The sequence below is a fragment of the Dryas octopetala genome, chromosome 9 (assembly GCF_963921425.1).
Source record: "Dryas octopetala chromosome 9, drDryOcto1.1, whole genome shotgun sequence".
NCBI classification, from domain to species: Eukaryota; Viridiplantae; Streptophyta; class Magnoliopsida; order Rosales; family Rosaceae; genus Dryas; species Dryas octopetala.
Window position 1 is genome coordinate 15,662,943 of NC_141374.1, and position 27,707 is coordinate 15,690,649.

Genomic DNA, 27,707 nt, shown 5'->3' on the forward strand with positions numbered 1-27,707 from the left:
TTTCATTGTCAACCACATTCCGCAGTTAAAAATTAAAATTAAAATCCCTATAAAAACCCTAAATTTACAATAACCAAGAGTCCAAGACCTTCTTCCTTTTCATTCTGTCTCTCTCTCTTTTCTATCTTCTATCCACTCTGTTTATAGAAATTCAACTAAGTGGGATAAAGATAAAGCAGTCGTTATATATTATCCCCCAATTTACAATACTAATTTTTGCTAAGGGAAGCTCATGACCGGGTTAGTTTGAATTTACTCATTTATTCTTTCAATTCTATAATCAATTTTTGTTCTTGGTTAAGTTGGCTACGCCTTAGGGTTTGCTTTGTGAGCTTGTGATTGTTAAGCTGTTTGGTTTCCTATGAAATGGAGGAAAATGGGATTGAAGCAAGCTCTACAGCTTTATATTTGGTGTTGGTTTGGTGAATGTTCAGCTTTTTTTTTTTTTTTTTTTTTTTGTAGTTGAGTAAATTTGGGGAATCCTTTGTTTGGTTGCTGAGGAATTTCGAGGAAAAGAGCTGTCAAGCTATTGTTTAATTTTGTTTTTTCTGGGTCTCTTTGAACAATTGCGTTCTCTTATTTGAAATCTTTTTGTAGTGCCTTAGCTTGAGTGGATTAATGCTTCAAATTTTGGTTTTCAACTAATTTTGTGATGGGTTTATGAATTATGCTTACTGGTGTTAAAATGGTGACATGCTGATTTTGGGTCGGAAACGGCACTCGTATCTGTGCGTTTTTACTTCTTGTTTTTCAATTGGTCCTTCTATTTTACCTGCAAGAGTAAGTGCTTATTTGTGGTGGTTTATCAAATTAGGCCTTGCTGAGTAAATGATTTGGTCGTTAAGGCGGAGACGATGGCATTGGTAACCCATCAAATGCAGGTAATTCGAGAATACCCTGAATGATATCTTACATAATATCTGTTTATGTATTAAATAGAAGATCCATGTGGAGCCATGGAGGTTTAGCCCCTTTTTTTGTGCCAATATTACTGGTTTTCAGTTCACCACGCCAATCTCTTGAATCTTGATGGCGTTTTTGGGATTGCATTTTTCTGTCTCTGTCTAAACATCACTAGTAAAACCTGTTAAATTACAAGTTCTTTTTGTGAGATTACCAAGATACTCTCTAGTTGTTTATAATGACTTTCATGTTTAAGTCATGGCCTTTTTCTTATTGAAATTTATATTTGCCTTCTTTGTTTATTGCATTTCAGGGTTCTTATGTGACATATCCCTCTAGGCCTTTGTCATGGAGCAAAGGGATGAAGTTGAAGCAGTACGTAACAACACTTCACATGGTTGGAAAGACAGAGAAGTGCATTATGTTAAAGTGCAATATTGGTTTAAGGTGGGAATTTCCCTTCTTTAGTTTGTTCTCTTCTTTTTATAATATATATATATATATATTTTTTTTTATGTAGTCTTCCACCAGCTAAACTCTGTGACTGCCACTTGCATGTTATTGAAATTCTTTTACTCGTATTTGTGGAAGCCACATGTGCACATGAGTGCTTGCACACGCACATGCACACGCACACACACACACACACACACACACGCACATTCACACCCACACCTATTCTTTATCTTGATCATTTAAATTCAGAGAACTTGTTTCACAGTGTAGGGGCTTCTCTCATGCGTGGACCAAAAGTTAAACCTTTGAGAATTTCAGCCTTCAAGGGGAGTGCTCAGAATGATATATCTGGAGGTAGAACAAGTGGATCAAAGCTTCCCAAGAATTCAGTCAAACTAAAAGAGAATGAGGATACCATAATGGAATCTCCTCAGGCAAATGATATTCCTCTTTCCTATGCCTCTGAAGCAAATGAGAGCATTGCATCATCCCCTGCTATTCATAAATTATTTAAGAAATGGCTGAGAATGCTCCAAACACCACCACCAAGTGAAGTTGTAGATGGGATTTTGGGAGAAGAACCACCTCCAAAGGAGATATCAGAAAATGAACATGAGACTCAAAACAAGGAAAGAGGTGGGATTCTAAGGACGGTTTGGTGCAATTTTCTGGGTTTAAATGCTACAATAAAGATACCCTTACTAATATTGTAAGTATAATGCTCTCTCTCTCTCTCTCTCTCTCTCTCTCTCTCTCTGGCTTGTGAGGTGTTTTTTCGTATGCATGATTATTCAATGTACATACACTTGTCTACAGGTTTTTAGTTTGGGTGCATGTCCAACTGTTGGATTGTCTGTTCAATAAATTCCACCATTTTATATGCTAGCCTTTTGGTTTTAAGTCATTAATGTGAAATATCACACACAAGTTACAACTTGATAACTATGCACACTATTTGTTTATTTTAATTGTCTGCTTAATCTGCAGCATCCCCTGGTACCTGGCAGTTAATGTGATGTATGGGGCTGAAGTTTCAAAAGAGTTGACTCCTTTGTGGGTTTTTGGACCCCTCATTGTAGCTCTCTACATCAAGATGGTTCAGTGGTTGTGTGCGCTCTATGTTTTCAGCTTCAAGCAGACTGTTAAAGTAATCAAGAACTTACCCACTTACTACATGGTGGCCTATAAATACGTTGCACATGGGAAGCTTAAAGAGGACATACATGCTCGTTTCTGGCAACCTGTACTGAATATTAAGAATTTAGACTATAAGAAATTATCCAGAAGAAAACTGAAAGGATTGGAAGAACTGATAATGGAGAAGTACCTCGACTTTGTGGAATCAATATGGCCATATTACTGCAGAACAATCAGATTCCTAAAGAGGGCTAATCTGATTTAGATGTATTTGAGGAATGTCTTTTGTGAGAGCAACGGGCTGAAATAGGAGTTGCTCCCTGGTGATGGTTAGCAAGTTTGTGTTTCTTTCAAGGAGCTAGCCAACCCCATTTTAGATTGGGTTTCTTCTTGATGTCTAGCTAGTCAAGGATCACGACAAGCAGATTTGTCCGGTTTCTGTAATTCTTATAGGCAGCATTCTTATTTTTGGATGAGGTCCCCTATTATTTTGTTTCTGTATTGTATTCAGCTGCTGCGAACGTTTTTGAGGTTCCTTAATGAGAAAGTATTTTCAACTCTTGTAGCAAGTCACTTATAGGGTTTGAATGTTGTTGTCAAACTTATCTTCTTTTTGTGCTATGATAGGTATCTGGAAATCATTTGCCCCTTGGAGTTTGGTCATGTGGTTTGAGTCATATCTTCTGCACTGATCCCCCAACCCCTCTTCCCCTTTGTCTTTTAAAAATTGGTCAAAGTTGATGGGACTCTGCTGTCGGAAGATAGTAGGGCCTGGACTGGAGGGATAGCAGAATGGGGGATGGAGTCTAGAATAGGGATGGCTTCTTCTCTGTTCATCAATTTCCCTAGAGTCTAGACCATGTCTTTTGGCTTAAACCCTTCCCTCTCAATTTCCAGTGTAGTTTCTAGTTTTCTACTTTCTGAAAGGAGCGGACACGTTCTACTTTGGTGACAAAGAAACAAAGCAATTGCTCAAAAGTCTTCTGTACAAGTACAAAAAATGATTAAAAAATCGCCCAGCTGTTTTTTCATCCGTTGTTAATTTGTTTTCTCTTTGAATAATGTGGCAACTACGTGTGATGCAAGACATCTGCATTTGGCCACTTGAAAATGGAATCGGCAAACTTGCCCTTTGGTGCATCCGCTGTTCTAGTAAAAACTGCAATGCATTAAAACATCCTAAAAATTAAAATGCATATAAAATACAAAGTTAGAGTTCAAAAGCTTGCAACAAAAGCCCCAACAAATAGGCCTTACAAAAAAAAATCTCACAACAAAGCAAAAGCTCAATCAAATAGGCTCAACAAAATAAAAGTTCTAACCCTAGGCATTAGGGGTGGTTCAAGGGAACCACGCCACCTAGAATCGGAAGAAAAGACCACCGTGGGGTGGAAGGGAGTAGAAAAGCCCAAAAGCTTCAACATCTCATCACAGCGTCACCGAGCAAAAACTACAACCACCAAAAAGAGCCAATGAGGCACCTAAGAACAAAAGGGAGTCGAGGAAGATGGGGTTGCAGACACCCATGTCGAAGCGCACATCTTCTAGTAAAATAGCGACTTAATTGCTTTTGTAACCACGATCCAATCATCATCGCAAAAAATCCAAGAAATCTGACGAAGATGACAGGCCAGGTGGTAGGGAGCAGTGGAAGTAACGACTACCCAACACTTGCCGACAAGGGTGAGACTGAGAAAAAAGAGAGGAAAAACCTCCAAATCTGAGCATCAGTCTCTAGAACAAACCACCACAAGAAGGTGGAACAATCACCACAAAAAGGTGAAAAATCACCACAAGAGGGTGAAGCAGCTCTCAAAAACAGAGAAGTGGGAAAACTGGCAGTGAGGATGAAGGGAGGTGGGGCAAGGTAGGGTGAGAGGGAGGTGGTGGGTCAAGCGTGTTGCGGGGGGAGGGGCATGGGGGAGAGCGGGTGTGGCAGGAGGAAGGTGGTGCGGCGAAGGGTGACTGGAGGGAAAGGGGGAGGGAGGGGAGGGAAAAGGGGGTGGCGGCTGACTATCAAACCAACAACCCTAGAGAGAAAAGTTTTGGGTGCAACTATTCCCATGTCTAAGTTCAACCATGAATAAAGACTAGAAAAAAAAATAAAAAATAAAAAGAAAGGAGAGAGATCACATTTCACAAACAAAGAAACAAACAAAATATCCACATAAGAGTTAGGGTTCAGTTCGACTCGAATTTAGGACTGAACCACAAACCAAACCGAATACAAAGAATTGATTTGGTTTGGTTCTAGTAGTAAGGATTTCACAACCAAACCGAACCAAACCTACTCCTATCAGTTCAGTTCGGCCGATTCACTATGTTCTTGACATTTCTTTTTTCCCCTGTTTTAACATTTAGAGTTCAAAATGTCCCAAAATTCGATATCTCAATTGTTTTTTGCCCTTTTTGAAGCCTAGATACATCAGATGTGTATGAGACTATACATGTGCATGCATCATATATGCTTTTATCATTCTTTACTTGTTTTGCTGCATTTGTTGTTCACATTTTGGAATGTCTATTTTTTCAAACACATGACATGCCTCTACAAAACTACAAAGATGTAAACATTTAGAGCCATCTTCATCTTCCAACATCCTAAACTATTGAAACTATAAATTCATTAAGATTACAATCCAAAAAATTAAAAAAAAAAAAGCAACATGAAATAAAAATTAAGATTACAGTCCAAAAGATTAAAAAAAAGAAAAAGAAAAGCGGCATGAAATAAAAGTTAACATTACCATCCAAATTCCAAAACAAAGACCAAAATGAAATTATGAACTTTCTAGTGTTCTACCACTAAGTCTTCCATGGGGCATGCCCATTGAAGAGTCTCTCGTGTTCTACTCCAGTTGGCAGCACCACCTCCCATCTTTCAAAGCCAATATCTTTTGTTTTTTGTCCTTTCCTCTATAGGGGTATTTCTTACATCTCTCAAGATGATGGTTCATACTACTTGTCCCATTTTTGTTGGTATCGGCAGCATACTCAGCTTTGCAGTAGTTGCAACTAGCTTTAGGATATCCATCAGATGTATATTTTGTAAAATGATACCATACCTCAGATGGTTGCCTTGTTGAAAATTTTATTTTCATATTCTTAGCCTCGGCAGCTTGGCCACTCTCACCAAGTTGTGTTTGAGGCGCCGTTGTTTGAGTTGCATTAACTGGAGTCTCGGCAACTGGCCACCTCTCATCTTTCAAAGCCAATATCTTTTGTTTTTTGTCCTTTCCTCTATAGGGGTATTTTTTACATCTCTCAAGATGATGTTTCATACTACTTGTCCCATTTTTGTTGGTATCGGCAGCATACTCAGCTTTGCAGTAGTTGCAACTAGCTTTAGGATATCCATCAGATGTATATTTTGTAAAATGATACCATACCTCAGATGGTTGCCTTGTTGAAAATTTTCTTTTCACACTCTTAGCCTCAGCAGCTTGGCCACTCTCACCAACTTGGGTTTGAGGCGTCGTTGTTTGAGTTGCATTAACTGGAGTCTCGGCAACTGGCGACACATGTGATTCGGCTGTCCCAGTCCCAGTAGTTCTGGTTCTTGCCTCTTGGTGAGGTGATTCACCTGAGTTTTCCATCTACAACCAGCAGCACATAACACTGTTTTTCTTAAAAACAGCAGCAACTTACGAGTAGCAGATTACAATCATAACGGATTACTAAATGGCAGCAAGTAGCAAGTAGCAGAATAGTAGCAGATTACATTTTCTTAAAAATAATTTTATTCTTAACCACGGCAGAAACAAATTAAAAGTTGAGAGAAACTAAGAGGTGTATAACTGTATATATGTCCAGTGGTAAGGACGAGTTGGGGAAGTCTGCCTAGTTTGCAAGGTCCTCAGTTCGATCCCCCCTGGGTGCAAAAACTCCTGTTGGGGCCAACATCACCCAATTCCACTATCGACAATCGATGGAGTTGGGGTTTGTCCTGGCCGTCCTGATTGATGAGTCTACATATGCCCTCGGTATTAGTCGGGTCAAAGATCCCAATACCCGAGTCATAAAAAAAAAAAAGAAAAAAAGCTGTATATATGTGCAGGTCTGCTGCATGTGAAAAGCATGACAGTGAGATGAAGAAGACTTAAAACATAAGTGTATCTTGTTAATTGTTATAATAAACTAGCAGACATACAGTATGCATCCATTCATATGCAACACTACATAGCAGACATACCGACCAATGATTAAGTTTTCATATAAACATGGATTACTCATAATTTTTCCAGTTATTTCTGCCTATATGCACAATACATTTCAAATATTTGTTAAAATATTAACCTTATTAGAAATCTAACATATCCAACCTTCAAACAGTTTAGCTAAAACTGAACTAAAAGTTTACTCAAATTGAAAGTTTGAAACTACTCACCCAAAGTCCCAAAGCAAAGCAGCAGTGCACAAGTCAACTGCAATATCAGATTCCTCAACCTCAAGGCTCAAGCCAACTGCCAGAAAATAAAAAAATTGTTAGGAATGAAAACCAATACACACATGGTGATGGTTGTACAAAACCACCTATTCCATTGCTAAACAACTCAAAAATGAGCATGTTAAACATGTCAACAAAACTATGACTTGCTGATTTATTGAGCAGAAAAACATGATACAGATTCCCTACTGGAAAAGAAATGCAAATACACATTCCATTGCATTTCTATTATATCTATTAATAGAGATGCAAATACATTGATTCATAATGGAAACTTGAAAAAATTGAACAGAATTTCGGTTAGGGACCTAGGGTTTCAAAATAATACCTGATTTTGAGAGGAAGAGGGAGAGACATAGGAGGCGGCGGCTCGCAGCGAGAGAGAATGAGAGAGGGAGAGTGTCGGGCTGAGAGTATGAGAGAGGGTTTGGGGAAATGGGGAAAGGCGCCAGTCGGAAAGCATATAAGCCACCAAAACGACGTCGTTTTACAGTTTGCACTAGACTTTGGTTTGGTTCGGGTTGGTTCGGTCGGTTTTCATACCCAAACAGACTAAAGACGATGAAAGACGAAGGAATAGGATTTTGTCCAAACTAGTCACCCGCTTCATCCCACATAATATAAATAGTAAATACATATACAAAACCCCACTCCTCAGTATCTCCGAATTCCTCCACTTTCCCATCGTTTCCTTCTTTTTCCCGGAAAATATTCTATATGGGTGCCCTTAAATATTCTTCGAATGAAATGGGTTTGCGTTAAAATCCAGCAGCATGCCGCGGTTGAGTCTCTGTTGACTGGGCTTGTTATTGCTTCCTGCAGATATGGCGCTTAAATTTGGTTCTTCGGTTTCTTGTTCGGCAACTTCTCTTTCTTCCTATTGTCAAACCAGAAGAGGTCTTCAGGTGAGGTTTTAGTCCCGTTTGGTTACTCAGAAAATGTTCTACTTCATATCCCCCTAACAAAAAGAAAAACAATGTCTCATGTTGTGAAAATGTGTGTTGGGGTTCCTGATAGCTAAAAGGTTTAGACTTCAAATTAATTCTACCAACATCAGTGTACACAACAAAAAAAGGAAAGAAAAGAAAACAGTTAGATATTATTACTAAGATTATCTCATAGTGTACTGATATAAGGTTGTGCAGTACTGCTAGTTATTTAAGCTCTTGAATGAAAGAAAGAGGGTATTTGATGCTAAAGATTCTAGTTTGGCCCAGACTTTAGTTGCACTGGTCTGAAGTATTCAAAATTTTCGCTTAAATGCATGTCTTTGCGAGAAGCTAGAGGGATTGTGTTTCTGGTCTTGCGGCATTATGTAATATCTGAATATTAGTTAATAGCCTCTTTGTATTATCTTAAACATGAATGAGGCATGTTTGTTACGTTTGTTACTACTACTGAGCTTAAGCGTCTAGTAGTCAGAACAGTAACACATTAGAATGCACCCTGTGCTGTGGATTTTCCCTCTTTTCTAGTTTTCTCTTGAGGGTTTTTTTAATTCACTTCTAGTTGGTTCATGGAACTCTAATCTAAAAATGGATCTCCATCCATAGTCTAATATAATTTATTTCCTTTGATGTTCAGTTGAGCTTATCACGAGCACCGTACAGCAGCCAACAACATGATACTCAGCAGCTTAGATATGCTAAAGGTAGCTTTCATGTTTGTTCTATAATTTCTAAAGCTTTCAAATTCTGCTTTAGGGTACAATATAGCTAGCAAAAAATCTTAATTTTATTTTCCCTCTGGTAGTTAGCATGTTGTTCAAATCATAGTATAACTGTTAAGGAAACCTATGGACTTTATTTGATTGTAGCTTCTATTAATTTGACCTTTATTAGGTAACTTTTTTGCAAAACAATTTGTGAACTGTAAATCCCACTACTCACTTTGAGAAGTACCAAATTGGTTACTACTGTTCTAAATATGTTTTGTCCATTTCTTCTGTTACTGTGAGTAGGCAAGCCATGCTTATCCATACATCTAATACAGAAGTCAAGCAAAAGGATCCCAAAGAGTCAGAGTGTTCTCTTTGCTGTTTCTGAAGACCAGTCACAATATAGCGAGATAGAACCAGATGTTGTAGAGCAAGAAAATCACCGTCCTAATGGCGAAAGTATATTTCCTGCTAGCAGTTCATATTTCCATTTTGATGGTACCGCTGGAAAACCAGGTTTAATCTCATTTTATAACCGTCCGTATAAAAGAGAAGATGAAGTTTCTATAAATAATCCAGAAAGGAAGCAGAGCAACTTTTTATGGTTCATCGGTCCAGCTGTTCTTGTTGCTTCTTTCATCCTCCCCTCACTTTATCTGCGCAAAATTCTCTCGACTGTATTTGAGGATTCTTTGTTGACAGGTGAGGATGCATATATTTCTGTGGTGGTTTTATGTTTTTCAAGTCCAGATATTTGTTGTCACATGTTTTTAATTAAAATTATAATCGCACTATATACTTAGGAGGAACATGAAAGTTGTCTCATCATCATGAGCTTTTGTTTCCTTATAGATATCTGTATAGACCTTGCTGAGTATCACATTCTCTATGCTGCGACTTGCATTATTATTGATTTCAGGTAAACAGGATGGATTCCATACTTGGTTCCACCAAGATGAAAGTTAATGCTGCCCACTCAAATGGATGAGGGGCAAGGGACACTAGACACTTATTGGTGAAGGAATGATCCTAGGCAATTTATGGACAGCTTTGGCTTCTAATAAGACAGAGGACCGGTGGGAGACAGGATGTATTGGCTTTTGGGCGACTTATCTTTATATTACTTCAAAGTAGGTTAGAAAATTTTAACACTAATATGATAGAGATAGATGACTTTAGATACACTGGAAGCATAGCTAAAGGGTGATGGTACAGAGAAATATCTATATAGGAAGGCTGGTACTCAATGGGAACATGGATGAAATATTGAATAGGATGTGAAGTTATTAGAAGTTACATGAGATGTGGTTCAGTGGCTTGGCAAAGCTGTGTCTCCTTGTTTTTTCAGCTCTTGCAAACTAAACGAGTATTGGCAATAAGAATTTGGCATGTTTTTAATTACTGTAGTGTGTCAAAACTTTTGGCTCATATCATATTTCAAATAGATTCCATTTTCCTTTAGAAACTCATTTAGTTCTGTTGTCTTAGGAAACTTTTTTTCTTGTCTAATCCATAATCTGCTCTGTATCAGATTTCCTCATCTTGTTCTTCACAGAAGCTCTCTTCTACAGTGGTGTTGCGGTGTTTCTTCTTCTGATTGACCATATAAGGAGGCCAACTGAACCAGAATTGGCTATGTACAGTAACGGAACCCTGGGCCCTCAATTAGAACAGCGAATCTCATATGTTGCTGCCTTGGTACTTAGTCTTATAATTCCTATGGTGACTATGGGTTATGTCTGGCCATGGACTGGCCCTGCAGCTTCTGCTACTCTTGCTCCATATCTTGTTGGTATAGTTGTCCAATTTGCATTCGAGCAGTATGCAAAACATAAGAAGTCGCCTTCATGGCCTGTTATCCCAGTCATCTTTCAAGTAAGGCCAATCATATTCTTTCAGTTTCAGTAAGGAAATTGAAAAAATTAAAATAAATAAATTTGATTCCATGCTATATCTTGTGTCTGTTGTTACCTTGTAATTTGTTAGGTTTATTGGGTGATAGCTCTTAACATTCTTGCCTGTCTAAATAAATAGGTTTGATATGTATGGCCATCAATCTCCCTTTTTAAACTGTGTTTTGTTTAACAATCTCAATTAAATTCGATTTGGAAAACTATGAAATGATATGAATATTTTTTTGGTTATGCTTGACAGGTTTATAGATTGCATCAACTGAATAGAGCAGCACAGCTGGTGTCTGCTCTGTCATTTACGGTCAGAGGAGCTGAGATGACCTCACACAACTTGGAAATAAACAGCTCTTTGGGTACACTTTTGAATGTCCTTCAATGCCTCGGAGTTATCTGCATTTGGTCTCTCTCAAGTTTCCTTATGAAGTTTTTCTCTTCTACCACCATTACTGCACAGTAAATGCATCAATATCATTTAAGGATCATGTGATTCAGAAACTCTGCTAGTGAGTTCAACTTCTTTTGTTGTGGCTTAGTTCTTGACAGCAAGGGGCACTGAAGCACGTGACGAGTCTCAAGCAAGTTAGAAGGTAGTTGCATAGGATTTTGTAAATGAGAACTAACAATGCAAGAGAGGGCAAAGGTGGTGAAAGTTTTGGTTCTTCTATTTTCTTATGATTCGTTGCACTCCAGTTTTATTGTACATGGATTACATTTTCTGCCACGACCTAGAGCCAGGATTGTGGTGATCCCCATGGTTATAAACAATTTCTTTACATTGAAACATATTGGTTTAGAATTTGACAGAAAGCTCAGTTGCAAGCTTTTATGATCTCCCAAAATGGATTTCTTTGCAAAATTGAATTTATCTATGGAACCATGGGTGTGATAACACTTAACTATGTGCTGGTGTCAAAAATTTGGTCACATTCACTCACTATCATCCACTGCAGTTAGTCCCTCTCTTTCCTAACAGATTAAAGTCAAGTTTTATTTGTCGCATCTAATGAAAGCTCGGCAGTCCAAATTTTGCAATCTTGCACTGAAGAGCCAACAATCTCTTCTCTGACATTCTTTAGAGAAGCTTTATTAATCAGTCTCTTCTGTGATATTCTCTCCGTGGTCCAGCTTTTAAGAGCCTACAAATAGAGTTGGCCACCAAAACTACAAGATTATAAATAAAAGGCAGGCCAAAGTCAACATTTCCCTGATGATCAAAGAAAAGATTAAAATAATAAAGTCTACACTAACTGTTATACAACTAGTAAATAATTACTGGTTTGGACAAATAATCCTTGACTAAACTTGCCAGGTCTGTATTCAAAAATATCTGAGAAATGAAAATCAATGTTCTTCAGAATATTATAGATCATCAAAATTATAATGTGGACTTGTTGATATGTTATCTTTTTTATTAATATACTTATATAAGTTATAACTACTTTTGCTAAAAAGTGAACCTTCTTTCTTATAAATAATAAGATTCATTGGTTGCTACAATTCTTATATTGATGACTACAATTCTTATATTGATGACTTCAATTATGTACCTTCTCCTTTGTCTGTGTCGTTTGATTATTGCCCTTGGCTCTCAGTGGCGTGATAATTTTAACTTAAACTTAATTGTCTTCTGGTTTATTTTTAAATCCCAAAGGGGATGGAACATTCTCTCTCTTATTCCTACAATTCAGATAAAAACTCAGATTAGGTTGAGGACAATAATATCTTGAAAAATGATACAATACGTTGTATTGCGTACTGTCAGAAAGAAAACTCTTATTGGGTGTTTGAAAAATCAAACTCAGCTGCATTATAGAAACGAATATATGGCATATCTTGAGCCATGTAGATTTGCAGTCATGAAGATGTTTCTGACCTATTGGACCAACTTGTTGCACGTGATACCTTTTTTATCAAAGTTGCATGTGTAACACTCGGTTAACCTTTAACCTTTATATAGGGGCAGGACCATAGTCAAATTGGTAATAATATTTCTACTCTACAAAAGAAGGCAAGTCCAAATTTTCTTCTCTAAAAATCATAACTGAAAAAATAAAGATAAAAACAAGAATTCTATGTAGGTAAAGCTGAGAATGAAAAATAAGCATTTGGGTGACATTTTTTTTTCTTTTTTTGATCAAGCATTTGGCCATTCGGGTAACAAATATAAATGGTCCAGCTAGATGAGTACTTTGTTTCCTCTTTGAGGATTTTGGTGGGGCAAACCTTGTTAGGTTTTCATCCATATTGAGTGCCTCTTCTTGGATCCTGAGAGACCAAGCAAAGGTGTAAGATATAAAGCTATTGCTGATAGCCAAGCAATTAGAATTCTGTATCAAAGATTAGAAAACCAAGTTTCAAGCAAACTTATTTGTCCTCTTCTTCTTGGGTTCATTATAGTAGCAGGAATATATCCCTTCAATATATTGAGGCAATATTCTCTGCCCATTTTATTAGGCCTAATTGGGCCAACTCAACCTCTTTTGAACGTATTACACCAAACCTCACATGGTCTTTGGTCCTATTCCTTGTTTCAACATGATTGATCAAGTGGTCTACTGTGAAATTTTGATCGATCAAACGTGGTTGTTTTGGTTTTATGTTTTCTTCTTATATTAAATGTAGTATTTGGTGTTACAGTACAAAATATCTAATGTTTGAGTATTCAATCCTTTTGTTTTTTCTTTTGACTTGGAGAAGGGGAAATGTGAGAGTCAAATTTTGGCCATAGGTGTCGGGATAAATCCTCTACCACTTGAGCTATAGAAGAAAATTGTGAAGGGCTAGCAATTATGTTAAAGAGGATATGCACAATATACTAATTACAAAAACCATGATGCAAAATGACAGTAGAAGATGCATGAATCTATCATCTTTGTTATGCCCATGTGCTGCAACACACAATGGATTTGTAACTATTTAGTTGACTGAAGTCCTAGAAGTTAAACTGACCAAATCTATGAGAAAGTCAATCATAATTTTTGGGAATATATTTGTGGGTTATAAGAAAAAAATTCATATTGTGACTCGGATAGTTTATTTATATTGCAGAGATCAGCCACCCTAAATTTAAAGCCTAGAGTGAGGTCCACTTGTTGAATTTTTCTATTAGGCACAAGTGGGGTCTTCCTCCTAACTTTGTGTTCTTCTTTCAGCCATGCTTATACACCATCTTATCTCCATGCACTTCCCCATTCCATAAGATTCTTAAACATTGTTTCAACATTCCATGTATGCCTTGAGAAGAAAAAGGAGAGAAAAGAAACATCATATCTTTTAGCAACACTGGAAAAAGGTAAAAACAGATGGCTACCTTAAAAGAGGACTCTTGGTTAAAGCTTAATTACTTTTGATGCACTATGATTATCAACTTTCTTAGCAAACTGATTAGGTAGCTAGGCCTACTTCAGTAGGCTATTTAAACTCCAAGCATCCATTATTCCACCATAGTTTTAAACTTCTGTTACCTGTTAATCAAATTCCCTCCTTGAATGATATTCCATCTCTTGTTGCCACTTGGCTAGCTTGCTGATTTTGTTGAACTCAAATTCTCTTGCTTGTTCTTGCCTTTCTTTCTTGATGGAATTACTGGGTAGCAATTCTAAATCTTCAGAATCAGTATCTGATACTTTGGTTTGAATTTGATCTTGGTCATGCATTTTGTAAGGGGTAGCATTGAAATGTCTCATTTCATGCTGTTTTTGGCAATACTTCATGCTATTCTTACTGTTGCTCCTGGAGATGATTTGAAGGATTCAAACTGGCTTCTGAGATTCAAATCAGAACTAGTTGATCCAGCAGGAGTTCTCAACAACTGGTCTCCAATAGCTCATATATGCAGTTGGAATGGCCTTGCTTGTTCAGATGATCAGAAGCTAATTATTGGGTTGAACCTGTCTGGATCAGGACTATCAGGTTCTATCCCACCTGAGCTTTGGCAACTCACTTCGATCCAAACACTCGATTTGTCTTCAAATTCCTTCACTGGTCCACTTCCTCCTGAGCTTGGACAGCTACAAAATCTTAAAGTACTTCTCCTATTTTCGAATTTTCTCTCTGGGGAGATTCCTGCAGAAATAGGTCTTTTGAAGAACTTGCAAGTTCTAAAAATAGGAGATAACATGTTATCAGGTGCAATTCCACCAAGCATTGGTAACTTGACTGAGCTGAGAGTGCTGGGTCTTGCATATTGCCAATTAAATGGAAGTATTCCAGTTGATATTGGTAATTTGAAGCATCTGACATCTCTTGATTTGCAAAACAATAGTCTCAGTGGCCTCATACCAGAAGAGATTCATGGCTGTGAAGAGCTCCAGAACTTTGCTGCATCCAACAACATGCTTGAAGGAGACATCCCTTCTCCGCTAGGATCCCTTAAATCACTGCAAGTTCTGAACCTGGCCAACAACAGCCTTTCTGGATCAATTCCTACTGTGCTAAGCCAACTCCCCAATTTGAAGTACTTAAATTTGTTAGGGAACAGATTGAATGGTGATATTCCTTCTGAGCTTAACCTGTTGGTTCAGCTTGAGATGCTTGACTTATCAAGAAACAACCTCTCAGGAAGCATAGGCTTTCTCAGTTCCCAACTAAAGAAGCTTGAAGCTCTGGTTCTGTCTGATAATGCTTTGACAGGTAGCATTCCAAGCAACTTCTGCCTCAGCAGTTCAAATCTTCGGCAGCTTCTTCTGGCTCGAAATAAGCTCTCTGGAAATTTTCCTTTAGAGCTACTGAGCTGTTCCTCACTCCAACAATTAGACCTTTCAGATAACAGTTTCGGAGGAGAACTACCGGCTGCCCTCAACAAACTAGAGAATCTCACAGATCTTGTACTCAATAACAACAGCTTCACTGGAACTCTACCTCCACAAATTGGAAACATGACTTACTTGGAAAATCTGTATCTGTTTGACAACATGATCACAGGTAGAATTCCAGGGGAGGTTGGAAAGCTACAAAGGTTGAAGACCATTTATCTGTATGATAACCAGATGTCAGGATCCATACCAAGAGAGTTAACCAACTGCACAGACTTAACAGCAATTGATTTCTTTGGAAACCATTTCACAGGGTCCATCCCTGCAACAATTGGTAAACTAAAGAATCTAGTTTTGCTTCAACTGAGGCAGAATGGCTTGTCAGGTCCCATTCCACCAAGCTTAGGCTACTGCACAAGCCTTCAGCTATTGGCCTTGGCTGATAACAAGCTCTCAGGAACATTGCCACCCACATTCAGATTTGCTTCACAATTAAGCACCATTACCCTTTACAACAACTCCTTTGAAGGTCCTCTCCCCAAATCTCTTTTTCTTCTCAAAAACCTCAAGATCATAAATTTCTCTCACAATCGGTTTAGTGGAAGCATTTTTCCTCTCACAGGTTCAAATTCTCTGACTGCTGTGGACTTAACAAACAACAGCTTTTCAGGTTCCATTCCTTCCAGACTAGCCATGTGTAGAAATTTAAGCCGTCTCCGCCTTGCACACAATCACCTCACCGGCACCATCCCTTCTGAATTTGGTCAACTCACAGAGCTCAACTTTCTTGATCTATCATTCAACAACCTCACAGCACAAGTGCCACCTCAATTGTCTACCTGTAAGAGGCTTGAGCATCTTTTACTAAACAACAACCAATTCACAGGAACAATACCTCCATGGTTAGGTAGCTTACAAGAACTAGGTGAACTAGACTTCTCATCTAACAACTTTCATGGAACAATGCCTGCAGAGCTCGGAAACTGTTCAAAATTACTGAAGCTTTCTCTGCATGGCAACAGTCTTTCCAGCATGATCCCAGAAGAGATAGGAAACCTTACTTCACTTAATGTTCTTAATCTTCAAAGAAATAACTTTTCGGGTTCGATTCCATCAACAATCCAGCAGTGCAAGAAGCTCTATGAACTGAGGCTCTCAGAGAACTTGTTGACAGGTTTGATACCATCTGAGCTGGGAGAGCTAACAGAGTTACAAGTGATCCTGGATCTAAGCAAAAACCTCTTCACTGGTGAAATCCCATCATCTCTAGGTAATCTAATGAAGTTGGAGAGGTTGAATCTCTCTTCCAATACACTCCAAGGAGAAGTTCCTGCTTCACTTGGGAAGCTGACCAGCCTACACATGCTGAACCTGTCAAATAATCATCTCCAGGGCCAAATTCCTTCAACTTTTTCAGGATTCCCACTAAGCTCCTTCTTGGGCAATGATCAGAAGCTCTGCGGCCCACCATTAGTGTCCTGTCTGGAATCTGAAAGGCAGGCGAAAAAGCGCCTTTCGGAAACTGCAGGGACTGGTATTACAGTTGCCATTGTGTTGACATCCACAGTAATATGCTTGGTGATGCTTTATATCATGCTAAGGATGTGGTGCAACTGGAGAAAAGTTTCAATCTCCAACTTGGATGGTGGTGGGACTGAGTGCAAGAGAGAAGAGGAGAAATTTGGTTTAGGGAATGAGAAGAAGAAGGTTGGTGACTACTGGAAAGTGGATTCTGTGACGCTGGTTGCTTCAGAAACTGCAGAAATGCAACAGCAGCATGCATTCTACACCTCAAAATGAATAAAAGAAGCCTCGGTAAATACCTTTTTCTGAATCAAGTCATGGAAATTACTCAAGTCTTTTCTTATTATTATTATTATTTTTTTGGTCTTTTTAAATGGAATTTGTTGTACAATCTCTCTCTCTCTCTCTCGCTATTACCTTTAATGTTTCAGTCTTTCTTTACGAGATGGAAGTGCTATGTGATTCTATTTTGCATTCTTGAACTGTCGAGCATCGTTTAAAGCATAGAGTTCTCATGAGTCATGAGTAATGAGTGTATAGATTTTTTCCTGTAAGGCTAAGAAGAACGCATGTTGGGTAGGATCCCTTTGATGTAGCTCGTGTGTTGTTTATTGAAAAAAGATCCTGTTCTTGGTTTTGTCAAATAATGATGCATGCAACTAGATTAGGGAAATAAAATCGTATTTGTTTTTTATTACTTCCACCTTAGCGCTACTCAATGGGAAACCCAACGGTTCGCATTGATCCATGCACGCCTAAAAATGTTATAAATCCATCGGTTTTTTGCTCTCTTTTTTTTTTTTTTTTTGGGAAGAGTTTGCTCACTCTTAAATTTATAATATGACTAGAATTAATAGTCAAATAAAAATAAGCACATAAAAACCCAGCAGAGGGTTAGGATCATTAGACCAAAGGCAGAAGCTGCATCTGTCTGCAACATGCAAGACTTGAATGAAAGGCTCAGACTCAGAGCCGCACACTCACTGGTGCAAAATTGGCACGACATAAGAATAGTCGCGGTGTTTTTTTTTTTAATTGTTAGGTCGACTCTAGGCAGATGTTTGAACTTTTGAGTTTGGACCCCCAACATTAGAGAGCTTCAAACTCTACTACTCTGACCCACAATTCCACTAGTCAACCGCCGGCCGAAACTTGCACAAATTGGAAGTGGGTTTGTGACTGAATCCACCTAACATACATCTCAAGCTTATCCCAACCATCCCTCTCAGATATGGTGCTATGCCAGATAAGCTTATAATCATGCACAACTTAGAAGGCCTTCTGCTTCCTCAGGTTTAACATGGACATCAATTATTTGCGTACATACCATTTTAGTCAAGAAGCAACAAATCAAATTTGCAACTGAAACTTGGCAGAAAACCATTACCTATTACAGGGAATTATAGTTTGTACAACTTAATGAGTATCTTTTATGCTTTTCAAGCACAACATTTAAGTAGCTACATTATTTTTTTATATTAACTATTATTACATAATACATCTAGTCTGTTCCTTGAACCTTGACCTAGGAATATGGTATGTTTACTTGCTGGTTAGCTTTAGCAATGGCACCAGCTTCATTGAGAAGAGGCACGAGCAGACCTGCCTGGTGCTTCTCTAGAACAGCTGTGATGATCCAAAAGAAAAAGAATAAATAAATAAATAGAAAAAGAATTAAATTGAAATTATTTGGTCTGCTTGGTCTTTTGTTGATAACTTGATATAATGCATGCTATACTGAACATGAAATAAGCAATGAAACATATGCACTATTGCACTTACAGTCACAGCCACCAATGTGTTTTCCCCCAATAAACACATTAGGTACAGTCCCAACTCCAGTCCACTCCGCTAGAGCTGCTTGAACTTCACCTCCATCAACTTCAAAAACAAAACATATAAACTGCTCAGAAACCTAGTAATAGGAATTTATCTAGGAGTAGCTCAGAATTACCTTCTTATAACATCATGTAAAGAAAAATTCCCATTCGACTTAAACTTAAAGTTACTCAATATTGTTCAATTTGGGTTTTAATTTATAAGATGGATTATGTAACTGTAAGGAAATTGAAGAAAGCATATGACATCAATAAGAGATAAGAACTAAATAGTTTGGGGTAATAACATGAACTAAGTAGTCAGCAACCCATAGAAAATACTTCTTTCTCATTGAATTTCAAGTCTTGATTCTTCTATGTTTTAATTCTAGGATTTTGAGGATATTACTAAGCAATCAAGAAAGTCCAAAGAAGTCTTCACTTGGCTAGGTAGTCCAACAAGGCATAACTTTCAAGTCCTAAGCAATGAAATTGGACAGTCAATTCTCTCAAAAGCACAAAATGATGAAAAGGATCAAGAAAGAGAGAAAATTTACCTTCCTCATCTAGTTCAATGACCTTGTAATTTGCTCCAAGCTGTGAGAGCAGCTGCTTGACCCTCTTGCAATAACCACAGTAAGTCTTACTGCCAACATGGAAAACAAAACACATCAATATTACCATTAAAAACCTGCTTCTACAATAAAGCTAATGAATTTCTGAAATGGATTGTTCACCAAAATCAATGGGTACTGGAACCCATTTAATTAGTCCACAATTTCTAAATTGGGTTAATCAATATATTTGAAAAAAGCAATAGAAAAACCTGAAGACGACGACTGGGTTGGAGTTAACGGTGGTCTTGACCTTGTCGAGCGCCATTTCAAGCTGTTCCTTGCTGATACTCTTGGTTAGCAGTGAACCCATTTGCCCTTTTGTGTGTTTTGTGCTATATATGATAAATATGTGAGAGAGAGAGAGAGAGAGAGAGAGAGAGAGAGAGAGAGAGGGGTGAGACCAGGTGTTGAGCGTGGTTGTTTGGTGGCAAATTGGCAATGAATTAGAAGAAGGAAGAGAGCAGAGAGAGCACAGGTGTTGGAATCAGAATCCGATTTTGCATGCACTTGCTGACTAATCAGGCAATGATTCTGTCTTCAACTGACGCAATAAGCATTTTTAAGATGATGATCAACTTCCACAACGAGACAGACAGGGAGAGAAGCCTGCAATTGGGGTTTCGGGGGTGCCTTGACTGCGTCGAATTCACGGGGCATAAGCTTACGTCACATGAATTTACAGTAATTTCTCTAATAATAATGAAATATCTTCTTTTTTCTTTTTCTTTTTCTTTTTTTTTTGACAAAAAGAATGAAATATCATTAGAGGCATTATATATTTATATGATTATATCATCGTATAATTTTCCTTTTCCTTTTCTTGTTTTTTTTTTTTCTTCTTTTCAGTCTTTAATAGATAAGGATAAAATGCAGCTTCCAAAGAAAAAAAAAATGGACGGAAGATGAAAATTAATGCGGTCCACTTTTAAGTTGTTACATAATGAAAGAAATAGACATAATAACTTATAACTCATAAAATTTTTATTACAGAGTGTTTCTTTATCTCCTAAAATCACGTATATTTATATTTATATCTACATAAAAATTAAAATCTATATAATAAAACATAATAATTTTTTAATTATCTCCGGATCTGAATAGTTGAGATCATTTCGGCTTAAATCCAATGATCGGTTATCTATTTTTTAAATTTACTTTACTGCCCATAAAAATTTGTTTGTCGCCCCTCTCTCCTTAATTAATTGATGTCTATTTGCTTAATTAATTTTTCGTTATTTATTAAACTGAATATGCTTGTCAAAATATTTGTGTTTATGCAATAAAAAAAATGCCGCTAGTGTGGAGAGGCTAGTTTTAATACAAGACAAAATAAATAAATAAAATTGCATTCATTTTAATTTTGTAATTTATTATTATAAAAAATCCAGATAGTTATAAATTCTTATTTTAGGATATTCTATATAAACAATATAAGACTGATAATTGATTCATGCACTTCAATGAGATATACCAATGGCTAATAAGTGGCTAACCATGAAACATGTTTAAGCTCTCATCCCACAATCTATTGGTGTTTTCAAAGATGATTACATACCATGACAACGTTTTGGTGAATCCAAGTATCCAACAGTACATTAAACCTTCAAGAATAACAGTTCCTTCAGACAAACTGGTATACAGCATTAGCATAGAGTTACACAAACAAAAATGCATGGAATACAAGCTCCAAGGCTCATCGTTTATATCAGTCCTTTCCATATAATACTAGTATATATGAAAACCAACAAGTTCTTAATTTGACATTCATATATGGAATTGAGTGCACATCCAATAGTGTAGATTTAGTGACTTTAGTCAATGCCTGCACATTTTTAAAAAAGAATTTTATCAGTAATATGTTGAGAGATTAGAGAGACTTGAAATATGATAGACGAACAGAGACGGATCAGAGAGAGAACCAACCAATCATTGTGAGGGTCCCGTGCCTTACAACATCCCTAAATCCCAATCCTAGCAATAAGCTAGCAGTAGTTCTTTAACTATACATTATCTGTAGAGACATTAGCAATTGTAGAACACTTTGGAGTTGTTTCACTTAGATGCAAAAATAGCCTCTAAATCTTTGTACAACCCTCTTGGTTTTGATTTGAAATCAGCAGAAGAATTTTGGGATGAGCTCCCACTCTTTTTGGTGCTCCAAAATCCACTCCACCTAGTATTTGTATGACTACTTGAAGGATCATTTTGACGAAATCCACTTCCACTTCCTTCTTTACTAAAGCTAGACTTTGCCAACTCTCTTAGTTGTTTTAGCCATGGTTTCTCAGTTGTAGATAAGCTCCTACTCCTAGAGATCCGGTTCCCGTCAGTAGAACAACTAGGATCCCTTATCGCTCCCTCTGCGGGTTCACTCACTTGAAACTTGCTTTCCAAGTTCTTGATCAATTTCTGCGGGATGAATAACAAGAGGCATCCGATTGATGCCAATTTCAAACCAGTTAAGAACGAGTTCTCAGCAGGGTCCAACAGCATTGTTTGTTTATACAATGCATACCATTCATTAATCATCTGTGCAACATATCCAACTAAGAACAGTAATAGCATGAAAAGTCCAAGTTTAGTCCTGTCGCCGGCTGAAAATTCCTTCTCCAAGAGAACCAAGAAAGTTGCAAATAAGCCTACTTCACTGGAAACAGAGATGATCTCAACCAACTGAACCCTTTTCTTAATAAAAGGCTTCTTAAGAACAAGGAAGAAAAGTTGAAAAGAGGTTATGCACAGCAAGGTAACTGAAGGAGTTTTAGAAGACTGATTGTCCATATAGACACCAGCCATAATCCCAAGAGAAACCCTTTTCAAACATTCTAGCAGTGTGAAGTATATTCTGAGTATGCCAAACAGCTTCTGGATAAAAGGTGCTTCTGCATCTTCTGTTTCATCATCAGAGGCAATGATACAGTCGCCATGCTTGCGAGGGTTGCCCTCAGAAATCTGAGAGAGCATGTACTTTGGAGGGCCTCTTAGATCTTCAAAAAGAGGGCCAAAAATGATGAGAGAAACAGAGTTTGGTTGGCCTTTCCATGTCCACTGACCTCGTTTTCCCGGACCAAGAGTCACTCGGACAATTTCTTGATACCAGTGAATTTTCAGGCCTTCTTGATGCACCTCCTTGTACTGAAGTAGCTTTCCAAATGTAATGCCAAATGAAAGGAACAGGAGCAAGGCTAGCAGCAGAAAAGATGTGACAACCAACAACAGACTGCCAACTATAACCCCAGATGTTGCTCCTCCTTAAACCATGAAAGTGAGAATTGTTAACTTCTCCAAAGTCATGAAAAGAGAAGTAATAACAACAAAAGAATATAGAGATAAACTCCCACTCTTTTTGTCTGTTTTTTTAACATTTGATGTAAATAACTTAAACTAAGTAGTCAAACCCAAAGCCTCATTTTAAATCTATATAATGCTTGCAACCTTAAGGTTGTAGATATTAAGAATTTAAAAAAAAAATAATGAAGGTAATGTCGTCTTTATCACGGTATTAGAACAAGTAAAGCTAAAGATGTTTTGATACCTGCCTAAGGCAAAAATTAGATAAATGAGAGCAGGAAGAAGAGAATTTAATATCAAAAGTACCTCTAACCAGAGAAGCAGAGGCCTCATAAATACAAGGCAATGCAACAATTACAAGAAATATCTCAAATCTTGGGAATGTGAGTGCTCCATAACAGCTCTGTTTCTCAGAATTTTTCTTCCTCATTTTCAGAATAAAAAGGAGTAAAACGTGTAACAGCATCAAACTACCACAAATCACAGCTAACCAGAACATGGATCTATCAAAATTCTTCCACCTATAGGAAATAAAATCTTTATAAATAATACTTTCTATGGTACTTGAACTTGAGATTTAAAACAAGTCATGAATCAAATAAAAGAAACTGTAAGTAGACCATGATTAACATATTTAGCAATGCTAATCAACAAAACCTTCAAAAGATTGCATATGAGAGAAATTTGGATTGAATTTACTTCGTTGGCATATTCACTAATTTTTTGCCTCATAATTTTATTTTACCTGACTTCATATATGAGTGATACCACTGGTTAAACTTACTTGTTTGAGTTATAAGAATTGGAGAGATATTCAGCTTCAGGTTTAATATTTTCACTGTCCAACTGCACAATGCAATTATCATAATTATATCCATTTCATACTAATAGGAAATTAAGAATCAACTAGTTACAGGAAAAGCAAACGTTTATCACCTCAAAAAACAATCTGTATTCCGTTGGGGTAAGTGGCAACCCATATACTGCAGTAGCCTTATTAAAACTCTCTTCTTCTAGTTGCATGCTTTGGAAAATTTCTGAACCATAATCTTCAGTCATGTAGGAATTTGAACTGGTAAAGGGGCTAGAGACTGGGAAGTTGTTCCCAGCTTCCCATGGGAGAGTAAAGTAGGGAATACTCCACTGTAAACCCCTTGAAAATTCATAATACTCAACTGGCAACGTAACCGCCAACCATCTAGAGAGTGCAAAAACTTGGATATGACAAGCAATTCTCTGGATAAGAGTAAAAGGAAAAAATACTTAATTCGTTTTACAATGATGGAAAAAGGGTTAATCATAGAATTATCTATTGTTAATTCAGATATTCTGAAAAGATGGCACTCCAAAGAGGCTAGATGCCAGGCATTATATATATAGGCCATTGAATATTCTCCTTGCATTCAGTACCAATATATTTTCTACAAACCTCACGTACACGGTACACTATCTTAGGGTCTTCCATTTATTAAGTTGACAAAGCATCACAAAAGTTCAGTGTCATACAAAAAGATTTCTTGCTGGATCAGATGTCAAGGAATATGGTCTGGTAAATGCCCAAAGAGATTGAAGGCTTGCAGTTGAAATAGAGAGCACCCCCGCAGCTACAGATGTCAGCGCAAAGAGAGCAGTAGCAAATGCAGATATGACAGAAGATATCATAGGCACAGAATCTGCATATATTGTTCATGAATTTACACAATGGAATAACTAGAAAAAAGAGTAAAACGAAAACATAAGCACCCCCACCTCAAGAAGAAAAAACCTCTAAATTCAAGCACTGTACAGTTGAGTTGCTAATAATAATTAACAAGCAAAAAATTCCTTACAGTGTGTCACTTGAAGAACATTTGATGCCAGATTTTTGTTTCCAGCAACATCCCCAGATACGTTTTCGGGAACATTGACAGAAACAATATCATCAACTGCTTCTATTTCGACAGCATATGTGCTCCTACTTATTTCATGGAAGCTGGAGAACAACAAAGATAATCAAAGGATGTACAAAAATAAGTATACAATAGACTTCATGGAAACAGTAGTTAAGTACACTATTGATTTATCATGTAAGTGTACTGTGCCAAATAAAAAAAATAAAAAACTGTATGGGACGCAATGTAATACATGTATGCATGCATCTTTGTATAGGAAGGTTGGCAAAGAGAAATTACTTGCCTTTGTAAACGCCCTCCTGAGAGTGATAAAGAAGAAGAGTTGAAACCAAATACAGGCTTCATGAATTTTATTATTACGGGGATACTTTGCTCTCTTGTTCTCATACTTGAGGTTGTACTCAACTTCACAGAAGGCCTTTGAGAATCTAAGTTGTCGTCCATATTTGCAATAGGAGAAAAGAACCAAATATCAATTATGTGTATGCACATGTAGAAATTTACTGTATGCCAAAACAAAAGTTTGAATTCCTTTTGTCAATATAAAGATTATAACATTTCAAAGAGCAAAAGAGATGGTGTTATTAACATAGACATCAAAATTAATTAACATTCGAAGGGTTTCCTGCATAACTCTCCAAAACAAAAGCAGTTCGTACCAAAAAGGAAAGTTGCTGGTGAAATTGGAGAAACTGGAGTCCCTTGTCTGCTTATTATCGAGTTTGAATTCAGGCTCACTGTTATTATATCAATGCTGGATATATTTGCAACCTGAATCAGGTGACCACAACCCAAGGATTAGGAGAGATAGCTCTAACATATGTAGACATCAGAATATACATATTAAGGCACATCAAATCTGTGAACCAACTAACCACAAAGCCAAATCTGCGATTCCCAAGGTCCTTTCTGCTATCAGGGAGAAGTAATCCCTGACTTATGTTGAGAGAATTTAAAATTTGTGCAGATGAATTTACAACAGGTTCTGAGAAGTACATATAAATCTTTAGGTTATTATAATTATTAGTTGCCTGGACTGTTCTAGTTTCACCATGAAGCTGAAGTAGCCTTTCAGGAATATGAATCCTCAGGTTGACAAACACATTTCTTCTATCTGCAGAACAAATCCATGAAAGAATACATTTTGAGAACATTGACAGTGTAATTTCATTTGTGAAACAATGGCTACAACTTTTTGAAGAAAGAAAACGAAAACTAAATTTTAAGTACAAGGAGAATGAACAAAAAACTCTCACCAATATGTACATAGAAACTTGAATTTTCTGTTCTGACAAATCTGTTTCCAGCAGCATCAGTGCAGAAATTTTTATCCATTACCAGGATCACTCGTCCATATTGAACAGAAGATGATAAACCCACAACAAGAGAATATTGGAGATTTGGCTTCAGAATATTAAGTGAAGATGGTATAACTTGGCCAGCACCATAGACTAGCAGCTGCAAAGATAAACAATAAACAGAAATCTATCAAATTTCTTTTCATTTGTTCTTACAACACAATATTACTGGCCAGAGGACCCATACCAACTAGTTGGCTTTATTTTGTACAAGCCCATTTACATTAACAAGTGTGCACGGAGTACTTGTACCAATCACACTATTATGACTCTTATAAGAATGGCAAAGTGCAGAAGAGGTCCACCTATTATAAAATCATGACTAAAATTGATCATAGTCATATGACAGGCACAGAACAGAACATGCTTAAACATTGAGTACCATATGAATTTTCAGTTGGCCACATACTCACGTTGCAGGTGTTTACAGATGTACATCCAAAACCTCCTCCTCCAATACAGGATTCACTGAAAGAAATTTTTACAGAAACATTTGAAGCATTTGTAAATGTTCTAGAGGCAGTAACAGTTGCTGTTGGGGGTACTGTATCTGCAGAAATAGATATAACTCATATTAGCACAGAATCAATTCCAGCCAAAAACAAGTATACTAGCACAGAATTTTACAGTTAAAGTTGATTCACTTGCCAATACGTTTTCAAAATAATAATAATTACTGAAAAGGGATAGGGAAAGTGTTCTTAACCGACAGTCCAATTATAGGCAGCACAGCCAACTCCTTGAGGCCCATTGGTGCAAACCTCAAGTGTATGATTTCCATCCTGCAAGCCTGAGTACGAAACCTTTCTAGTTCCACAAAATGAACCAATGCCATCGTCCAGCTGAATCATAAAACATAGACAAGGTCTTCAATTTTAGTAAAAGAATGAAAAGAACTCCAAGGAGAGAGAGAGAGAGAGAGAGAGAGAGAGAGAGAGAGAGAAGGCACCCAACATTCAAAGTAAAACTAGCTTCAAGCAGTGGTAGAGTTTAGCATACCTTGCAACTGAAACTACAATTTGTGCAGGTGCTCGCATTCCCACCAAGCAAAGCTTCAAAAGCAAATGTGGCTGAGTTGAGATGAGAGAATGCATGAGGAGCCTTCAAGAACTTAACAGAGACCTCTGACCCATCAGAGTGTACTTTTAAACTCAAAAGTGCAAAAACCCAAAGAAGAAAAACCGGCCATGAAATTTTAAGCAAACCCATTTTAGATGAAACCTCAAATTCAGTGCAAGAAGTCTGGAGTCTGACATCTACAAGCAAAAGAGAAACATTTCTGGGGTTTGCCTAAAGAGTTTTTAACAATGAGAACAGGGCACCATATCATGATAGTGGTGAAAATATATTTGTGTTAAGAGAGAGAGATTAGAGAAAATATATTAGTGGTTACTGGTTGATGAAGTTTCAGATAAAGCAGAGTGCACTAGAGAGCTGAGACTGGCATAGCAGTACAAGTGTTTTCTTGGTAGAAATTAAAGAGAGATAAGAGGGAGAGAGAGAGAGTACAAGAGTTTTCTTGGTAGAAATTAAAGAGAGATAAGAGGGAGAGAGAGAGAGAGAGAGAGAGAGAGAGAGAGAGAGATGATAGAGACAGAAAGAAGCATCACTGTTGTTTTCGGCTATAAATGATCTGCAGCAGCAGAGCTCATTTAATCAAAATATTGGACATGAAATTTTTAAGTGGGATGAGCTCCTAAACAATGATTTTGCTTGTGTTAAATAAGATTACACATTTACACATCATGTTAAACAGGTAACAAGACAAATATCCAATACAATTAAGCAAGACATGAAAAGCAAAGCATATTGGGAGAAAATCATTAGTTTTTGTTGTTTCAAAATTTGGGGTAAAAAAACATTTACACGTGCATGGACAGCTTCCAAGGACACAGACCCATGTTTTGGCAGTTTTGCTTCTCAGCACTTTATACTTTTTAT

General features: G+C 37.3%; 5 protein-coding genes and 1 long non-coding RNA gene across 10 annotated transcripts; 3 read left to right on the forward strand and 3 right to left on the reverse strand.

Moving 5' to 3' along the window:
- Positions 1 to 90: 90 nt before the first annotated feature.
- EMB2759 (embryo defective 2759) lies at positions 91 to 3,053 on the forward strand. 2 transcript variants are annotated; one of them, XM_086257290.1, is made up of 5 exons: positions 91 to 240; positions 815 to 881; positions 1,217 to 1,350; positions 1,625 to 2,068; positions 2,347 to 3,053. In XM_086257290.1, the coding sequence occupies exons 2-5, from the start codon at positions 855 to 857 to the stop codon at positions 2,759 to 2,761; spliced, it is 1,020 nt and encodes a 339-aa protein (XP_086113416.1). In that variant the 5' UTR covers positions 91 to 240; positions 815 to 854; the 3' UTR covers positions 2,762 to 3,053. The 2 variants fall into 2 exon arrangements, with proteins under 2 accessions (XP_086113416.1, XP_086113417.1); XM_086257291.1 differs by lacking the exons at positions 91 to 240; positions 815 to 881 and having other exon boundaries at positions 1,221 to 1,350; positions 1,630 to 2,068.
- A 2,032-nt stretch (positions 3,054 to 5,085) lies between these two features.
- Positions 5,086 to 7,403, reverse strand: LOC147274750 (uncharacterized). The gene is made up of 4 exons (XR_015119665.1): positions 7,272 to 7,403; positions 6,884 to 6,959; positions 6,295 to 6,558; positions 5,086 to 6,092 (listed from the first exon to the last, which is right to left on the reverse strand). It is a non-coding gene; the product is annotated as an uncharacterized LOC147274750 (long non-coding RNA).
- A 167-nt stretch (positions 7,404 to 7,570) lies between these two features.
- Positions 7,571 to 11,337, forward strand: LOC147274751 (uncharacterized). Of its 2 annotated transcripts, none has more exons than XM_086228047.1 (5): positions 7,571 to 7,848; positions 8,528 to 8,594; positions 8,901 to 9,302; positions 10,132 to 10,475; positions 10,755 to 11,337. In XM_086228047.1, exons 1-5 carry the CDS (start codon positions 7,768 to 7,770, stop codon positions 10,968 to 10,970), a joined length of 1,110 nt encoding a protein of 369 aa, XP_086084173.1. In that variant the 5' UTR covers positions 7,571 to 7,767; the 3' UTR covers positions 10,971 to 11,337. The 2 variants fall into 2 exon arrangements, with proteins under 2 accessions (XP_086084173.1, XP_086084174.1); XM_086228048.1 differs by having other exon boundaries at positions 7,576 to 7,848; positions 8,904 to 9,302.
- Positions 11,338 to 13,639: 2,302 nt separating this feature from the next.
- LOC147274752 (uncharacterized) lies at positions 13,640 to 17,182 on the forward strand. Its single transcript, XM_086256087.1, has one exon. The coding sequence runs from the start codon at positions 14,164 to 14,166 to the stop codon at positions 17,065 to 17,067; it is 2,904 nt and encodes a 967-aa protein (XP_086112213.1). The 5' UTR covers positions 13,640 to 14,163; the 3' UTR covers positions 17,068 to 17,182.
- Positions 17,183 to 18,160: 978 nt separating this feature from the next.
- On the reverse strand, positions 18,161 to 19,861 carry GRXC1 (Thioredoxin superfamily protein). 2 transcript variants are annotated; one of them, XM_086256100.1, is made up of 5 exons: positions 19,627 to 19,861; positions 19,435 to 19,557; positions 19,166 to 19,254; positions 18,574 to 18,672; positions 18,161 to 18,417 (listed from the first exon to the last, which is right to left on the reverse strand). In XM_086256100.1, the coding sequence occupies exons 2-5, from the start codon at positions 19,533 to 19,535 to the stop codon at positions 18,317 to 18,319; spliced, it is 390 nt and encodes a 129-aa protein (XP_086112226.1). In that variant the 5' UTR covers positions 19,536 to 19,557; positions 19,627 to 19,861; the 3' UTR covers positions 18,161 to 18,316. The 2 variants fall into 2 exon arrangements, with proteins under 2 accessions (XP_086112226.1, XP_086112225.1); XM_086256099.1 differs by having other exon boundaries at positions 19,435 to 19,861.
- Positions 19,862 to 20,790: 929 nt separating this feature from the next.
- On the reverse strand, positions 20,791 to 27,253 carry LOC147274754 (uncharacterized). Of its 2 annotated transcripts, XM_086256085.1 has the most exons (14): positions 26,766 to 27,253; positions 26,473 to 26,608; positions 26,180 to 26,316; positions 25,665 to 25,866; positions 25,284 to 25,522; positions 25,068 to 25,179; positions 24,692 to 24,836; positions 24,346 to 24,488; positions 24,023 to 24,189; positions 23,453 to 23,752; positions 23,301 to 23,362; positions 22,823 to 23,037; positions 21,149 to 22,476; positions 20,791 to 21,047 (listed from the first exon to the last, which is right to left on the reverse strand). In XM_086256085.1, exons 1-13 carry the CDS (start codon positions 26,973 to 26,975, stop codon positions 21,278 to 21,280), a joined length of 3,267 nt encoding a protein of 1,088 aa, XP_086112211.1. In that variant the 5' UTR covers positions 26,976 to 27,253; the 3' UTR covers positions 20,791 to 21,047; positions 21,149 to 21,277. The 2 variants fall into 2 exon arrangements, with proteins under 2 accessions (XP_086112211.1, XP_086112212.1); XM_086256086.1 differs by lacking the exons at positions 26,473 to 26,608; positions 26,766 to 27,253 and having other exon boundaries at positions 26,176 to 26,313.
- Between the last annotated feature and the right edge of the window lie 454 nt (positions 27,254 to 27,707).

What these genes read in the sequence shown, in the direction of transcription:
- LOC147274751 (XM_086228047.1), top strand. Translation starts at nt 7,768, where the DNA reads ATGGCGCTTAAATTTGGTTCTTCGGTTTCTTGTTCGGCAACTTCTCTT. An exon ending in GCAGCTTAGATATGCTAAAG is followed by an intron (nt 8,595 to 8,900) that starts GTAGCTTTCATG and finishes TGTTACTGTGAG; the next exon opens with TAGGCAAGCCATGCTTATCC. An exon ending in TTATCCCAGTCATCTTTCAA is followed by an intron (nt 10,476 to 10,754) that starts GTAAGGCCAATC and finishes TATGCTTGACAG; the next exon opens with GTTTATAGATTGCATCAACT.
- LOC147274754 (XM_086256085.1), bottom strand. Translation starts at nt 26,975, where the DNA reads ATGGGTTTGCTTAAAATTTCATGGCCGGTTTTTCTTCTTTGGGTTTTT. An exon ending in AAGTTTCTATGTACATATTG is followed by an intron (nt 25,523 to 25,664) that starts GTGAGAGTTTTT and finishes TTTGTTCTGCAG; the next exon opens with ATAGAAGAAATGTGTTTGTC. An exon ending in ATCGCAGATTTGGCTTTGTG is followed by an intron (nt 25,180 to 25,283) that starts GTTAGTTGGTTC and finishes CACCTGATTCAG; the next exon opens with GTTGCAAATATATCCAGCAT.
- LOC147274752 (XM_086256087.1), top strand. Translation starts at nt 14,164, where the DNA reads ATGCATTTTGTAAGGGGTAGCATTGAAATGTCTCATTTCATGCTGTTT.
- EMB2759 (XM_086257290.1), top strand. Translation starts at nt 855, where the DNA reads ATGGCATTGGTAACCCATCAAATGCAG. An exon ending in AAGTGCAATATTGGTTTAAG is followed by an intron (nt 1,351 to 1,624) that starts GTGGGAATTTCC and finishes CTTGTTTCACAG; the next exon opens with TGTAGGGGCTTCTCTCATGC. An exon ending in AAGATACCCTTACTAATATT is followed by an intron (nt 2,069 to 2,346) that starts GTAAGTATAATG and finishes CTTAATCTGCAG; the next exon opens with CATCCCCTGGTACCTGGCAG.
- GRXC1 (XM_086256100.1), bottom strand. Translation starts at nt 19,535, where the DNA reads ATGGGTTCACTGCTAACCAAGAGTATCAGCAAGGAACAGCTTGAAATG. An exon ending in AACCCAGTCGTCGTCTTCAG is followed by an intron (nt 19,255 to 19,434) that starts GTTTTTCTATTG and finishes CCATGTTGGCAG; the next exon opens with TAAGACTTACTGTGGTTATT. An exon ending in CATTGAACTAGATGAGGAAG is followed by an intron (nt 18,673 to 19,165) that starts GTAAATTTTCTC and finishes TTGTTTTTGAAG; the next exon opens with TTGATGGAGGTGAAGTTCAA.